General features: G+C 34.2%; 1 protein-coding gene across 1 annotated transcript in view; it reads left to right on the top strand.

The window, feature by feature from the left end:
• Nucleotides 1-2,313: 2,313 nt before the first annotated feature.
• Nucleotides 2,314-17,360, top strand: part of LOC106466521 (tyrosine-protein kinase receptor Tie-1-like) — a gene marked incomplete at its 3' end in the record, with an annotated part of 37,275 nt that continues 22,228 nt past the window's right edge. The window contains exons 1-2 of the mRNA XM_013926812.2: nucleotides 2,314-2,751; nucleotides 4,512-4,651. Coding sequence (XP_013782266.1) covers nucleotides 2,694-2,751; nucleotides 4,512-4,651 — 198 coding nt within the window. The remainder of the gene's footprint in view (nucleotides 2,752-4,511; nucleotides 4,652-17,360) is intronic.

Genomic DNA, 17,360 nt, shown 5'->3' on the forward strand with positions numbered 1-17,360 from the left:
TTGTGTAGAACTCTATGCACAGATAAGTTTCCATTCCCAATTGAGTCAGAAAATAAAATACAAGAAAAAAATTAAGAAAACTAATAAACTTAATACTTACATAAAACCTTTCATTTATCAACTCCTTTCAAAGACTTTTAAATCTCAAGTAAAATATTTTCTGCTACTTCATAATTTATTTTCTCTACATCTATATGTACATAACATTAGACAAAATTAATGTTCTCTTCTTTTACCAGTAAATTAACATTGATGAAAGAGATTAAATGTGTGCATAAGTTATTTTTCATTTGCCCTGCTATTAATAATGTGCTTCAATTGGTCAATTTTGATAAAATTATGGACTTAAATATGTACTTTTGTGATGCCCACCAGTGGCACAGCAATAAGTCTGCGAACTTACAATGCTAGAAACCGGATTTCGATATCCATGGTAGGCAGATCTTTGTTGTTCCTTTGACCTGGTTGGGCTCTGTAACTCAGTCTTATGGTATTTCTCCATGGTTTATTGTTATCTGTTGATTCCCCACAGTCTTGGCTGTAATGGTCATGTTTCTCACATTTATAACAGTTTCCCTTTATCTGACATCCTTTTATTCCTTATAATCTTTTGTCTGCAGTTTTTGGCATTATGTCCTTTTAATTTACATCTGGAATAACTATTGTTTTCTTGTTCCATTTTATGTAATTAGTTGTTTAGTTAATCTTTTCAGTTCTTCTACATTACAATCAGAAGGATTTGATGTTTCCATACTGCGTTATCTGATGATCCTCTAATGTTTGGATGGTACCTTTAATTGTTTATCTGTGCTGTCGCTTTAATAGGTTCCAGTTCCATTGCTAACTGGAGAGTTTCCTTTAAAAATGTACATGAACATTGCTGGAGCCTAATTTACATATCTTCATATACTACAACTTTCATGAATTGGTCACTTGCTAAATAATCCAGTATTTCATATTAAGCATCCTTGTGAGACAGTTGAGCAAGTCTTTCCACATTTTCTGCAAGTTTGTTTAAGGTATTTTCTCTCCTCCTTACTTTGCTTTGGATTTTTTTATTTTTTTCCATGTATCACTTCAAACCTGTTTGATAAGATAGCCATCAATGATTGATAGGTGTCCCAACTTTCAGCTGGAAGATTTCTTAATGTTGTTAAGGTTGGTGCTTTTAAATGTGCAGCAAGATGAATAGCTTATTGTTCATAATTCCATCCATTCACTTTAGAAATAATTTCAAACTGAGCCTGATATGCCTCCCATAGTACCTTTCCATCATAGTCTATTGGTTTCTTTATCAAGCAATATTGTTTAATTGGCCTACTAAATTCTGTAACTTAATGAGGTAATGATATAGCAATTAGGTTTTGCAGTCATATGTGACACGACAATAGTATAGACCAGATAGGTTCTCCTGTTTCATATCTAGTAGTGTTTGAGGTTGGAATGTTTGGGCAAGAGAGATGTGGATGGTTTGATCCTTGTAAATACATATTAATTTTCCAGATGTTTTATTCTATTTTTGATATTTTTTTCATCTTGTTAACTTTTCTGTTATAATTTTTATGTTCTTTATAAATGTCTTTTTTGTACTTATACTTTTTTAGCTATCATCCCTCTTTACTTCTTCAGTCTTTTTTATAATCAAACTTATTCTTGTTCTTAACTCATCTTTAAATCTTACATTTCTTTCTTTTACCCCTCTTAAATTCCTGTCAGTCTCATCAAATTATTTGTCTTTTACTACTTCTTGTTCTTTTAATTTCCTGTTTCTTTATTCTTGAGAGACGTCTCAGTATTATGTCAGTTTTTTTTTAATGGTAATCCTTCCACTGTTTTGTCATTTCTAGAAAATTTTCAGTTGCACTTTGAGCACATTTCATCATCTTTAAGTGTAGTATTGAATATATTTTATTTTTCAAAAATAATCTCACTACTGACGTGAGTGTTGTAATTTTTTTATCATTTTATCATAATGTAATGATTTTTGAAATGTGAAGTAGAAACTTTTTCATTTTTTTATACTATGATTGTTTGTAATTGTTACAAAAGTACTTTGATTAGTTAAATAGAAATCTAGATATGACTTTAATATATATATTCTCAGAATGATTATAGTTTTGAACGTGTTTATGACCTTTTTTCTGTGTAAATATGGTAAAAGTAGTAATAAAAAATGGAAATAAAGTATATTTGATTATTTTCATGATATATGTCTTTAATAAACAATAATATCCCCAATTCTTATAATTTTCCAGATTTTCAAAAGCTCATAAAATTTATATAATTTTCTATATTTTTGTATATTTCTTCCTTCCTAATATTTTTGTTAGGTTTAGGTTTCCTTTCAGGCAGGCCGGATGTAAGGCGTCAGTTATATGCACAGTAGCTCTGAGATGAAAACAGAAGTATCAGATAGCAACAGTAGTTGAACAAAAAAAGTCAACTGTCAAATATGTTTACATTATCAGTACTTAAACAGTCAGTGTCTAAGTTCAGTTATTTCCTGCTTCAAGCATAGATACGGGCATATCTATACAACAGGAAGCTAGTAGTTTCCACTTCCAGGACGTGGATGGTGCCCCAGAGGCCTCACTATTTATTGCATGAACCACACTTGTTACTACATGACTGCTTTAAATACCTATTGTTTGTGGTATCTGTTCAGCATATTTTAAATTATTTCTTAAAGAACAATGTTACACATTTTACCAGTATATTTGTATTTTTTGTTGTGCTCTTCTTTTGTTGTAGGTAAGTGTTGATCATTAATTTTTTACAAAGTTTTTATGTTTTATGTTTTTTTTAACTGTCATGTAAATGTTTTCAGACTATTATGTATTACGGAAGTTAAAATTAGATCAAAATTCAGTAACTTTTAAGTCTTTAAAAAGTTTTATTGTTTTAAATGAAATATTTGACAAATGCTTTTACAAAAAGATATAGTAATAAAATTTTATTAGTAAAAAGGTATTTTTATATATATATATGCAGTGTGGAAAAGGAAACACACTAGAAAAGTTATCGTGATCACCATAAATATATAATTTGTAATAGCACTTGAGTAAAAGTTATTTTGATACAACAGTTTGGAAATTTAAAAGAAATACTTATCTTTTTCATATGTTTTTCTTGGTGTAGTCGCTTGATGAAGGTACATACATAAAAATATATTTGTTTACATAGTTTACAAGAGCTGATAGTTCTCTTGAAAATAACCACATTACTCAAAATTTGTGTGTAGTAAAGAGGATTGTGTACATATTAAGTAATAGCATAACAATATACCTCCCAGTGAGTGAGTCTGCAGACTTAGTACACAAAAACTGGGTTTCCATACTCATGGTGAGCAGAGAAGAAATAGTCTTGTAAGCAGTATTGTGCTTAACTACACTCAAACTGTATCAACATACCTATGTATGATTACAGTGTATAAACAAAAGTCAGCTTATTCTAAAAGTAAAAACGTTTTTTGAAAAAAAAATGTGAGCCTGAAGAATGATAACTTGTAATTTCTTGAAAGTTTGTACAAAAAGCTGCTGAAGAATTTTTTTCTAACATTTTTTGTGGATAAAGATCAGAGTGAATGAGCTAATAAATTGATAAAGTTTGAGATGTTGTCTTTTGTGTTTAAGAAAATTTATAGGTTAGAATTTAAGAAAATTAACAGATGCATTCCATCAGTATGTCATCAAATGACATACACAACCATATCAAAGTCTTCTCTTGCCAAACCAGGAACCATTAGGTTTTTCAAATTTATTTTTTGTTATTATAGATGTAGGATAAACATATTACATCATTTAAAAGTGGTTGCTATCATCATGCTTTGTCATACAATTTTTTCATATTAAGAAAATCATTCAAAATTCTTAATGACCTCCATAATAGCTCTTTATTTTTTTAAGAATTAAATCTTAATGATTTTCTGATCTTAAATCATAACTCTAACAAGCATGCTTTAAAATAATATTTTGAAAGAAAAATAAGTTTTAGTGCATTGACATATTTAAAATATGAACAAGAAATATTGTAGATCACAGCTAAGTTTTTTATATATTCACTACTTACACAATATAATATAGTTGTTTGAATTAACACTGATTAAATTAAAAATTGACATGGAAAATGTAAATATAAGTTATAATTAATCAGTTTGGTCTTAAACAGCCCTCCAATGACTCAGAAGTAAGTCTGAGGGCTTACAATGCTAAAAATTGGATTTTGATACATGCAGTGTAGAGAATAGATATTCTACTGTGTGGCCTTGTGCTTAATGACAAACAATATAAAACAATTAAAACTATTAATAAGTATTTTAAAGTTGTATATCATATTTTATATGATATTTAATTCAAAATTTAATCCCTATGTTTTCTTGCTGTAGCATGTATATAAAACAGTTTTTGTAGTTTGCATATTTACAAAATCTAGCACATACTGAACATCAGAACCATGTAATTTATATTCCCCCATATGATTATCCAATAATTGTTTTCTTGTTGTACATGTAGGTCAATTTGATTCAAATTTTACTCTACAAAATGTTTGGGGGAGGCTTCCATCTGAGACATCTCGTTCATTAATTCAGTGTGTAAGTAGTAATGGACAACCAGGGAAAATTAAATTTGGAAGAACTATAGATGTTGGAGAGGTAAACTTTATTGTTTTTTTACAATTTATGTATTGAATTTCATTAAATGATGCTCTTATTGGCTAAATTCTTAATGATTTTGATAACATTTCCACCAGATGAATTTTGTTTGTGAACCAGTGTTTCAACCTTGCATAATATTGCTTTAAACCATATTGTTAGGGAGTGAATGAGTTTTGGTTTGAGTTAAGCACTGTTCACAGGCAAAGATGGTTAGTAATATTTTACTTTTGATAGAAACATTGACTTTAGAGTTCACAGTTATTTTGTGGTCTTGATAAAAGCTTGTACTTTCATGGTATAAAAGGTAGAATTAATATAGATCAGTAGTTTCAAGTGCAAAGAAAGGTTCAATGACCCACTTCTCACTGTTTTCAAACAGCTTCCTCTAGACATAGCTAATCTTGATTTAGAGTTTCCTCTTAAGCCTATTATTGAGCATAGAAGTCTCATTGGTAATTTGCTCATCAACAAACTTGCAGATAGTTTTGACTGCATAAATTTTGAACTTGTTTGTTTTTATTAATCACAGAGTGTTATGGGACAGTTTCTTTCATATAAACTGTACCTGTCTTTTATATTTGTATGTAAATGGTTTTTTAATACTTGTTGAGAACTGTTTAATACCAAATATTTTTTGTTCTTGTACATGAACAACTATTACCTTTATACTTCACTTATCATTCATTAATTTGTGATTGTCACTATTCATGATCCTTACCTCCTAGTCCATATGTTTTCTTATTATGTCTTGATAAGCATATGAGTTAATATAATTTGGAGTTTAAACTCTTTATACTTGTATAAATGTGTATGTTACTGAAGCTGTTGCAAAATTCTTTAGTTCATTCTAAGGCTTTATTAATTATGTGTGTATGTGATGTTTTATTTGGTTTTGGGTTACCATGTTGCAGTAGTATTGGTGATTTCTTCTCACTTCTTCATTTCATGTCTGTGTTATTTTTATCTACTGGGGACAACATCCATTATTGCCTGAATTTGAATTTATATTCATTTTCTGCAGATGTAAGTAGAAATTAAGATAAAGAGAAGGTTTGACTGGGTCAGTAAGGTCTAACTGTAGCTACATTCTTTATTAATTTTATCACAAAAATAATGGATTTTCAAATCTTTTGGTGAATATGGTGTAAATATATTTTTAACCCATTGACCGACTATAACTGCTCTAAACAGGTGCAGAACTTTTGCAAGCCATACACCATATATATATATATATAGCACACTTGTATTCAACTGCTGGAAGCAAACTGTATTCTATGCAGTGAATCAGCAGTCAGTGGATTAATAGTAGGTAGATATTAAATTAAAGAAATCATAAAGGCTATGACAGTAAGTTGTTTTAATGCTTCATTCTGCTGCTTTATCTGTATTCATGCTATATTGTGTTTTTGGAGAGAAAACTTGTAGGCTTCACAGCATTGCGTAGCAGGTTATGCCATTTATTGTAAACATGTAGACTTAGAGGGATAGAGTACATCTCATATTCAAAATTCAGGAAACATTTTTTTCCAAGCTGTCACTACTTTTCATTTCTCTTTAAATCACAATCCTTTGTCAATATGTAAGGTGTCAGCTCCTCCCTTCCCTTTTTCTTTGAAGTGATGAACGTCATCAATTCATACATAAGTCACGGTTTTATATACACTGTATTTTATAACCTAAACTGATACTGGGCACAGCATATGTTGTTATAATTAAGATTGGTTTACTGAAAGTTATGGCCTTTATTTATATTACCAGAACAATAGCAAAGATCAGTTACATATTTCTCTTGCATCATCATTACATTAAATAATTATCATTACAATATTAAATTTTTTTGTTCTGGTTCAGCTTACCAGAATGATATCAAAGCAAAAGGTATATTGCACTTATTTTGCCACTCTTTGGCTCTCATCACATACACTCCTTGTTTTGGCAATAGGGAGTCTTACAAGGTGTCTTTAGTCATTGTGATACTTTGGTCATATCATTCATTGACTTACATTTAGTGTAGTATCAGCAAAAGTTTCATATAATCAGAAGCTTTCCCACCAATATGGACAACAATTTCTTGTGGCTTAAAAAAATTAAAATATTGATATATGATATTTACCTTGTATAGTACCTTTTCTAGGATTTATTGGTTGATAGATAAATGTTATTTATGTTACAATTTCATAAGCTCCTGTCTATCTAGGAGCAAATTCAGCACTATTGTCTATCTTCTGTAAATATAAGCTTTTCTCCGAGTTATTTTTACGTTATGTTTTGCCTTCTGCCTTATATTTTGTAGTTTCACAGTGTGTTCTCTGACAGTCTGTGGTTTGACCAAGTACTTAGACAATCCCAAGGCAAGAGGCTTTCATATCCCAAATGTAACTTGTTAATTCATGAATTGAGGTTCTAATTGAAAAAGGAAAGTCAGGTAAATAAAAATATCAAGTTTGTGATTTTTTTTGTGAAGATGTGCAGATGTCATCCTCCCAATGTTCCAGTTTAATGCGTATATTTAACTGAGGATGATAAGTGGTAATAATATATATACAGGGTTAATTTCTATTGCCTTAAATGTTTTTGCCATAAAATGGAAGATAGATTGGCCATTGTCAGAGACTAGAATTTGGGGAATACCATATTTACAAAAGTACTCATTCATTAGATTTTTCACAACACATTGGGTAATAATATGTTGTAATGGGTACAATTCAACCCACCTACTAAAATTGTTAGTCACAATCAGTATATGTTTCCAGCATTAGATTTGGAATAGTGTCATATATTGCCACCACCTAAAAACTTGCCAGTTTCTGTTGCATTATTACTGTCCATTAAACATTAATGTTCTTGATCAAACTTTATGGTCTGGTACAAATTACAAAATATAATTTGGAGATAATAATAATGTTTGAGTTAGAGTGTGGCTGGCATACTCAGGGACACTGACACTCTGACAGGGGGTAACAGAACAACAAAGTATGCTCAACTGCTGTCTGTCAATTCTGCACATTCCTAGGCTTCATTGTGATTCGTGGTTGTTTTGGTATACCTCCCAACTCTGAGAGGCTCACCACTACCTCATGGTCCATTTACATCACCACTTGATGCCTTTCATCTCACCTGCTTGTAAGACAGCTCATGTTGGTAAACATCATCCACCAAAGGCACCTCCAGTCTCTTGACTAGTCTTAGGCAACTTTAACCAGAGCTGGAGTTGGATTACTTTAGTTGGAAAAGGCCTTGGAGTCCTGTACAGACCACCCCATTTGGTCTTACGCTCATCAGATACTACACCATCTTGAAGACCCCCAGTCATCTGTACTTCCCTTGTACTAAGGTTGATCCTCAGGGGAAAACTTAGTCAACCATTCTAGGTGCACCACATTTTGAAAGATGTTGTAGCAACAAGAAAAAAATCATGGATCTTTGTAGCATCAGTGAAAGTCTGGTGTACAGGAGAGGATTTCTCCCATACTTGACAAGTCTCTTGTACAACTGCCTCCTTTCAGTGACTGACTCTTGTTTTTTTAGTTGTCAGTTATTCAGGTTGAGGAAAATCATATTTCCTCAAGAATGAAGACTTTTTAAGCTTAATAACACAAGAGTTGAAGTAAAGACAGAAAACTCCTCAGTAAGATATCTTATGATCACTGCACCAAAATTTTCTCTTTCTTATCTACTCTGAATTAACCTTAGAGCAATGAGTTAGATCTACTTAATAACAGGAGGTTCAAAAGATATTTATTATGAAGTAATTCTGAGTTCTCTGACTTTGAGAAATAAAGAGACTGGATACAATGTACAAAAACACAATGAAAACAATCTTTATTTTTACTAATGTACAATCAAAATAATGTGTGTATAGGATTAAGAAGAGTGCCTTTACCATATAGTTAACTTCCTATACTCTCCTAACAACTTATAAAGATGCTAAATGAAAATGAGTTACTATTACTTTTACAGGTCAAACTTTAGGAGAGTATCACTATTTATAAAGAAAGGACTTAAACATGACCTATCAAATTGGGGGTTTGATTTTAAGAGAGAGAGAGAGAGATAACTCAGAGAGCAGAATATTATATATCCAATATCTATAACACTATTCTCAGTATGCTGTGCTACTTATGTCACTATTAGTCAATTCCATAAGGTCATAACCTCAAGATGTCACCTGATCTATCATCGTAGAACACTGTTGTCAACATTCCTGAATAACATGCAACATTATAGCAATCCCACCCATGAGCAAGAAAAGGTATTATCTCCAGAGAGTGAAAAAGTAACAAAGGCAACTTGAATGAAATGAACTTAATGGCTTTCTTGAACATGTTATGTTAAACTTGCATATATGTACAATAAATACTATATGATTGCAAAAAGAAAAATATGCATGGTATATTCATACACCACATGATCACCCATATGTGGATCTTGTGTATAGAGTGAACATCCTAAAGTAACATACACAACCAGCTAAACACAGAACACTCAATAAATGAAGCAAAAACCATTAAAGGAAATGGCACAGAAATTCAAAAACAGCTATAAAATTAAAGTATTAGGTTGTCAAGAAATTAATGTCGCATTTTGGAACACTCTCATTAATCACTTCCAAAAAAAAAATTTACATCACATATAATAGTTAAACGAACCCCCTAAACATCACATTAGTGTAGCCTATATAATGTGTAAAGTTTAGTATACTCTAATCCCTTATAGTGATGGCACACTACGAGACACACATTCGGCATGTAATGCTGTTTGAATACAAGAAGGGAAACAATGCCTCTGTAGCCACAAAGAATATCAAAGAAGTTTATGGAAATGTTTTGAACGTTCGTAAGTGTCAACGATAGTTCAGCAAATTTCGTTCAGGTGACTTTAGCCTTAAAAACTGTGATGGCAGGGGCCAACATGTTGGAATTGATATTGATGCTCTGAAGAGTTTTGTTGAGTCTAATCCAAAGCAACACACTCGTGAAATGGCCCTGAAATTGCATGTCTCTCATGAAACAATGTGTAAACATCTAAGGAATATGGAAAAACTGATTAAAGAAAGTGTTTGGGTGCCGATGATCATTGTTTCCAACGTGTGAATGTTGCTTCGTCTCTTCTGGTGTGTAATGCGCATGAACCATTTTTGGACAGAATTGTCACCGGTGATGAAAAATGGATTCTCTATGCGAATATTAAATGCCAAAAGCAATGGCTCAGTCCTAGACAAAAGCCACTTCCAACCTCAAAACCTGGACTCCATCCACAGAAAGTGATGCTTTGCATTTGGTGGGACATCAAAGGAGTAATTCATATTGAATTCCTCAATTCACAGCGAACTGTCAATGCAGAGATCAATTGTCAGCAACTGGAACATTAAAATCAAGCCTTTCATCAGAAATATCCATCACTCGTCAATTGGAAAGGTTTTCTTCTTCTCCACAACAATGCACATTCTGTGTGGCACGTTTGATGCAACACAAGATTATGGAGTTGGGTTGGGGAGTTCTCCCCCACCCACTATATTCTCCAGATATGACATCATTAGATTACCATCTTTTTCGTTTGCTGCAACACCATCTTAATGGGAAAATGTATACAAATGCTGAAAATGTTAAAGAGGACATCTACATGTTTTTTGCTTCAAAGCCAAGTGATTTTTTTAATCAGGGCGTTAACAACCTGATTGTAAGATGGAAAAGATGGATAAGAATAGAGACTATTTCATTTAATAAATGTTTTGTTTTGACATATAAGTTGTTCGGGTTTTTTCATCTAAAAAAATGTGACATTAATTTTTTCATACATGGCAAAAAAAGATAAAAAACCTTCAAAATTAATACAAAGATAACACATAAAAGTTGAGAATACCTTTAACTACTTACTGCACTGAACAAGTCAATGCATAAGGAAAAAAGCAAGTATTAAATGAAATAAATCTAGTAAAATAAAATTCAAGGTAACAGTAATAGTGAAAAAAAAATTAAACTTTACATAAAAATTACAAAACTTTAAAAATGTTTAGAACAAACTCTTTCAAAATAGAATGATAGTACTCACATAAAATAAAACCATTTACAACAAAGGAAAGCCTTACACTAAATGTTAAATAAAACCCTTTTTAAATTAAAATCCTTTAAAATTAAACTTCTCAATATATGCATTAACTGAAACCTTTTAAAATACAATTAAGCAATAACTGCTACCAGAAGAGTTGCTAAAAACCTTCAATAAAAATTACAGTTAATAATCATAATTATGGGTAATAGGGAAACTACAAAAAGTCTCTGATTACTGTACATAACGAGGTTGAGCATGCTTGGTTTATTACTAATCTTTGAAGCATAAATGTCATATGGTCAGGTAGATCCTTAACAGAAGAAAAAATAAAGCTCTTTAAAAGAACAAGGAAAAAAAACAAACAAATAAAATATATATGTATGTACAATGAAACACTTGAAAAGTCAGCTTGCTGTGATGAGCATGTCAGGTAAGAGACAATATGTTACAAATAGTATTTGTTTAAATTCCAGAATTATGCAGTTGTTATCACAGAGACAATCAATTCAATGTATTTATATAAACATTTAAGGTATTGATTAAACATTTCAAATGGAACAGAACATACAGTTTTATTTCTATCTTGGCAATATATATTAACAGTGCATCATTAGATAATTATATACAAAATAGAATGTGTTCAGCAAGTCTTTTCACTATGTCTAACATTATTTCAGATAATTTTTATTAGTACTTTGATAAAATTAATCCTGGCACCAATACATATTTCTATATTGACAGACATCTCTAGATATTTGTTAAGAAGGCAAATTTACTTACATGGAAGTCAGATATGAAAACGTCTCTATGGCTATAAGGTTGGACTGTCAATTTCTGAGAGAAGACTCTTCACAAGACTCACTGGAAGAAGACTACTGTTATATTTCAAAGGTTCCAGAACTAGAATTAGTGCACATGATTTTGCCCTGAGCATGAGATAATGAGTGGTGGTTAACCTCAATAATTCTCTGTTTTTCTCCAGTCATGCAACTAGTTTCTTTCAAGTGTCTGCTGATATCCTTCCCAAAAGATTCTTATCAGGATATGTGATATTCATTTTCACATACTTTTTGACTTATTTATTGTAACTATCCTGGAAGTTCGCTGGATTAAATATTGTTCAATTACTGTGACGAGACAGACTATTATGATACTTCTCAACTGAAAGAGTAACCTTTTGATAAACACTTTGTTATCATCTTGTATTTCATTGCTTTCTGGTTGTTTGTTTTTTTTTTTTTTTTTTTGCCTGGTCATGATTATTCAATGTTATCAAGACATTACTTCTTGTTGGTCAATTTATATTTAATTTAGTTATATTTGATAATACATTGCTCTTGCCATATTATAAATTATACTGGATAGTTAATAAAACAATCTTCATAAACTGCATTCTTCTACTCACCTGCTTCGATGTGTGATGAAAACACATTAAAAATTAAACCATATACTAGCAAGGAATAAAGTAAAAAACAAAATACTTATTGCAAATAAAATATACCCTTTTCAAGCAAAATTGATAAGCTAGAATATAAACATGTGTTTAAGAGCATTTTATACATTACATATTGCACAAGCAAATGAAATGAAGATAAATAAACTAATTATACATATTTACAGACATGATTCCTCATGGATCTTTTTCAGTGTATTATAAAGGTCATTTTGAGTTGCTGTAGATTTATGTCTTTCAGACTGCTTTTAAATAACTTTTTTCACTTTGGCTAGCTTCCTGCTGATTTTGACCAGCTCTGCCCCAAATTATCAGATTTCATCAGTGGCACTAGGATCCTTCCTTTTTTGGTCCTGATGTCAATCCGCTTCACAAAGTATAGAGGCTCAGACATTCTAGCACAGTTCCTGAGCTTGACAGTAATGTCTCCACCTCACCACCACACACGAATCATATTCCTCTAGGATGTTTACCAGAGGCTTCTCTGGTAACTCCTGTGTTCCCAAATGACCTATTATGAATGATGAAACAGCTGAAGGTGTTTGAGTCATTAAAGGCTCTGCCACAGGTGAGTTATGGAATTGAGTTGTTCTCTCCATTACACCTCCACATCACTCTGTCAATTTAACCTTCCTTGCTGAATGGACTTCCTTGGGAAGGTAATTTATTTATTACTCTCCCACTCAGATATTTGGCATAAAATCCTTTGATTTACCCATGCCATGATCTCATCAGAGGTGTGCCCAAATCTCATTCTTATACCAGTGCCAGTCTTCTAAACAGGTAGGCATTGTAATGCCAAGTTCTTAGAGATGACTTATTTCATAGTAGTTTCACTTTCGTTTTTGTGGTCGACTTAGTCCTATCTTTGGTGACTGTACTTTCTCCTTAAGAAATTGTGAATTCCGATAAGGTACTCTCCCTTTTCTCACAAGATTAGCTTTTCTCATTTTGTGCTGCCCTATATATCCAAACGTTTTTAAAAATGCATGTGACTCCCTCAAGGCGCCACTACCGAACTATCACTTCTCGTTTGGCAGCTGTTGAGTTCAGATGTTCTTTTTTTTCCCCCTTTTCTTAACGTTATCTACTTCATAGTTGTGGAGTTAATATTTCAATAAAGCATTACTTCCTCTTGTTTCCTGCATATGAATTTGGAAGTTACAGTCACCATTTCAGGTGCTTTGCCAGTGTCTGATGCCATAGCTTCAGCCAAATGCAGGTGGTCCCTCCCTTTTCATTCCAACCTGCTCCATCAACCCTGGTCACTGGTGCTCCATCCTGCACTGTCTGACCTCCAATTTCATGCCTAGCTTTTGTTAGGTCCTTGGCAAGGAGTTCCAGTTTCTCTTGCAGAGTAGCTTCACATTTAGCCCATTCCATTCACCCTTCTTCTTTGGCAGTTTATCAACACAAATGGAGCATTTGTTGCTCCTGTGCATTGACCTGGGGTTTCTGGGCTTCTCACCCAATGGTTGCCTGTATCTCTGAGTTTCTCACATGGCTTTTGTAGAGGGACTCTTTGGTCTCCTTGATTTTGGGGTTTCAGCTGGCATTATTCCAGACATTCCATTTTTCTCGCTTCCACAAGGTCTTTGCTTTCTCTGTTCTTTCCATGTTAATCCATTCCTTCCGACTCCATCGACCATCGAGGCATCTGTCGCTCCCAGACTGGGACATTAATGTGGGCCTTCATGCCCTCACTTTTCCTATGTTCGAACCTCTGTCTATGTGTTCCCTGTTTCCCCTCTCTTTGAAGACATATTTCCTCCTCCAACTGGCTTGTGGGCATTGTAGGTCAGATATTTTTGCCCCCAACATTACCAGGATCTTATACCTCCTACCTTATCTTTTATCCAGATTGTGCTTTCCTTTCCAAAACCTCTGTGTCTTGTGAAGATCAGTCCTCCTTTTCCCCTATCTGCCTATACTCTATATTTCATCTCTACCCCTGTCCTGATCTGGATAGACTATTCTGTCCTGTCCGTGCCCTCCATTGTTATATTGCTTGCATGGTTTCCTTCCAGGTTCATCGTTCCCACCTCTTTATACCTTGGCAACCTTTCTCTTCCTGTGATTTCTCCCTGGTCACCCTGACCACTTGGCTTTGACATTTGATCCAGTTGGCCTATTCCTCCATGTCTCCATCCCAGTGTGATCTCTTTCACATTTGTTCACATCAAATCCATCACCTTACCTTCTCCCTTGCCTCTCATCTTTGTCAGCCATTGAAAGAGATTCTAAGATCTGGCATGTGGATGACTCTGCACACATTCGTCTCCCACTACCTACACCACATCGCTGTTTCTGCTTCCTCAGAGTATTTCCTGCTACCTGTGGCTATTCTACATACTTTGAGGTGGCTGTGACATGAGGTAAGTCCTCACTAATGCTTTCTTTTCTTTCAGGGAGCTTCACGTTGGATCACCCTCTGTGGCATGTGGTGCCTGACCATCTATTCTGTCTGTACTCAGAATGAGTTCCACTTATATGGCTATAACCATTCGCAGCCATCTTGCTATCAAATCGCACTGTAAGCCATGTTGATTCGTATACACTTTCCATGGTTATGTACACTCACTCCTGAGATGGGGTGTTTTACAACATCACTAGAATGTACATTCCTCATGATAATTTCATCATAATATGCCTGTCCCAGACCATACCATCCATGGGTAAAGCAGAAGGGGATTGCTGCCCATCCTTGCCATACTTAGATTGAATAAATCGGTGTGGTCTGCTTTTAAAAATAGGGTTTTGTGATCACCCATTGCACTGTCTCGGATGTTGCAGTCCCTCCAGACTATCTACTGCACTTTTCCCCTCCTTTCTTCCAGAGGAGTACGGGAGTCCTTACCACTAACCAGTTCCAAGCTGCTGGGGTGGTTGACCATGGAGGCAACCTGCTGGATTGGTTCCACAAAGATGGCTATAACCATTCAGTTCAGAGTAGGATGGTGGTATTCTGCCGGTGTAGAGGCAATTACAAGATCTTCCAGATGAGTATCTATTTCCCAAAGTTGAGATGCCCAAATGCAGTTCACCTCTCTGGTTGGTGCCCTCCTCCCACCATCATGTGGATGTCAGTACCTAGCAAGTGAGATTTTGGAGATCAAGTGAACCAATTACACAAGTCCTCACACAAGTTTTGGGTTGTCCATCTTCCCTTCTCGACTGGTCTTCTGTGTTGTGGGTTGCATAAGGTCTAAGTCACCAGTTTCTGCTTCTGTCCTGGGTTCACCCTCATTGGATAACGAGGCTGTTACCGACCTGGAGTCAGTTTGGGCTGGTTTCACGAGCACGGGGTTGAGTGCATGCAATGGACACATCCCGGATCCCTGTCATTAGACTATCCTGTGAGTTCCTGGAGTCAAATGTTAGGTTTCTCTTGACTCTGGGACTTGAACTGAAGATGGTATGATCCTCATCCTACCCTAGTGAGAATGGGACACATCCTCATTTGCCCACTTTCCATCGTGGGATGGAGTGATTCTCATTTCTGTTTAAGATCCCATTGCTGCACTATCCTCTCCCTTGTGGATGTGCTCCCTTTAATGTTTCTCAATATCTGGTCCTCCTGATCATGTCCAGGTTGTTGGCAAAGAGATACCTGGTTCAGATGTTTTGCATATAGAGGGCTGCACAAAATGAGATAAGTTAAACTTGTGAGTGGAGGGAAATATCTATAGGAAACACATTGTCATTTAGGAAAATTAGGAAGCATACTTTCCGTTACAAAAGGCCGTTTCACAAGGGTTTTATGTCAAAAGCACACCATTACTACTTGAACATATTACCATATTACTTTATGAGATCGATGGCTTCTTGATATTTGTTTCAAAAGTCCAATCACACAGAAATCTATAGTGATGCATCTGTCAACTTAACCAGTATGTCCCCATCTAGAATAGCATGAATACTTGTTTCTTTTTCTTGCTGCTTGAGATATGTGACAGTTGAATGGCTATGTATAACCATGACTTCTGTCACTTTTTCTTCTTGATTATGTTGCATATGCTGTTGCATGGGGCACCTGGAAGGCTTTTAACACTGATCTTTGGGTTTTTGAATTCTCACCTTTTGCTGAAATTTATTACCATTGCTGAGATATGACTTATTGCATGTTTTGTCTGGTTGGCATTTGTTCACCAAAGTGATCCATATGGCTTTGTTTTCCAATGCCATTAAGAACTTCTAAATATTGATCTGAATACAATTTTATGATCTGAGTGTATGAATATTTTGTGCTAGATAGGGCTGTTGCATCCCTTTCCCAAAAGCAATAAATTTTCACTGACAAAATGCCAAGCAATGTCAAAATGTAGTTCTGATACATATCATTCCACCACATATTTATATTGTTACGACATCGAGATCATATGACTAGTATCACGCCACGTCGTTCTCGAACATTCACGTCCTTTCCTTAAATCTCGTGATCCTTCTAAATATAGTGTAGTCTTGTATATATAAGACCGGCCACTAAGCAACGGGGAGGTGGAGTAATTGAATGTATGCTGATAGAGAGAATATTATTGGGCACGTGAGACGTTCATTGAGAATTATATCGTTTGTTATAGAGCGACTGTTGAAATTAAGTGTATCTTAAAGTTGTATTCGGAAAGAATAAACCAGTTTTATTTGAGAAAGGACTTGTGTCGCTAAAGTTTCGTCGGAACGAATTTACGGAATATTAATGAACGAACGGAGGTGTAACAAATTGGTGTCAGAGAGTGGAACAAAAAAAAGGGAAACGAGAGGCGGAAAATCAAACTACAGCTTAGCAGATTTGATGGCAGCAATACAAGAACAGCAAAAGAAACAAGAAGAACGAGAAGAGAAATTACAGCATTTCTTGGAGGAAAAATAAAAGAAACAAGAAGAACGAGAAGAGAAATTACAGCAGTGATTGGAGGAAAGAGAAAATAAACAAGAAGAGAGATTACACCAGTTGTTGGAGGAAAAAGAAAAGAAACAAGAAGAGAGAGAACAACAGTGGCAGCTCTAACAACAAAATAAACAAGAGAGATTACAGCAGTTGTTGGAGGGAAAAGAAACAAGAAGAGAGACAACAACAGTTGCAAGAAAACCTGCAACAGTGGCAGCTCGAACATCAAAATAAACAAGAAGAGAGATTACAGCAGTTGTTGGAGGAAAAAGAAAAGAAATTAAAGCAGTGGTTGGAGGAAAAAGAAAAGAAAT

Source organism: Limulus polyphemus, unplaced genomic scaffold (genome assembly GCF_000517525.1).
Source record: "Limulus polyphemus unplaced genomic scaffold, Limulus_polyphemus-2.1.2 Scaffold2287, whole genome shotgun sequence".
Taxonomy (NCBI): domain Eukaryota; kingdom Metazoa; phylum Arthropoda; class Merostomata; order Xiphosura; family Limulidae; genus Limulus; species Limulus polyphemus.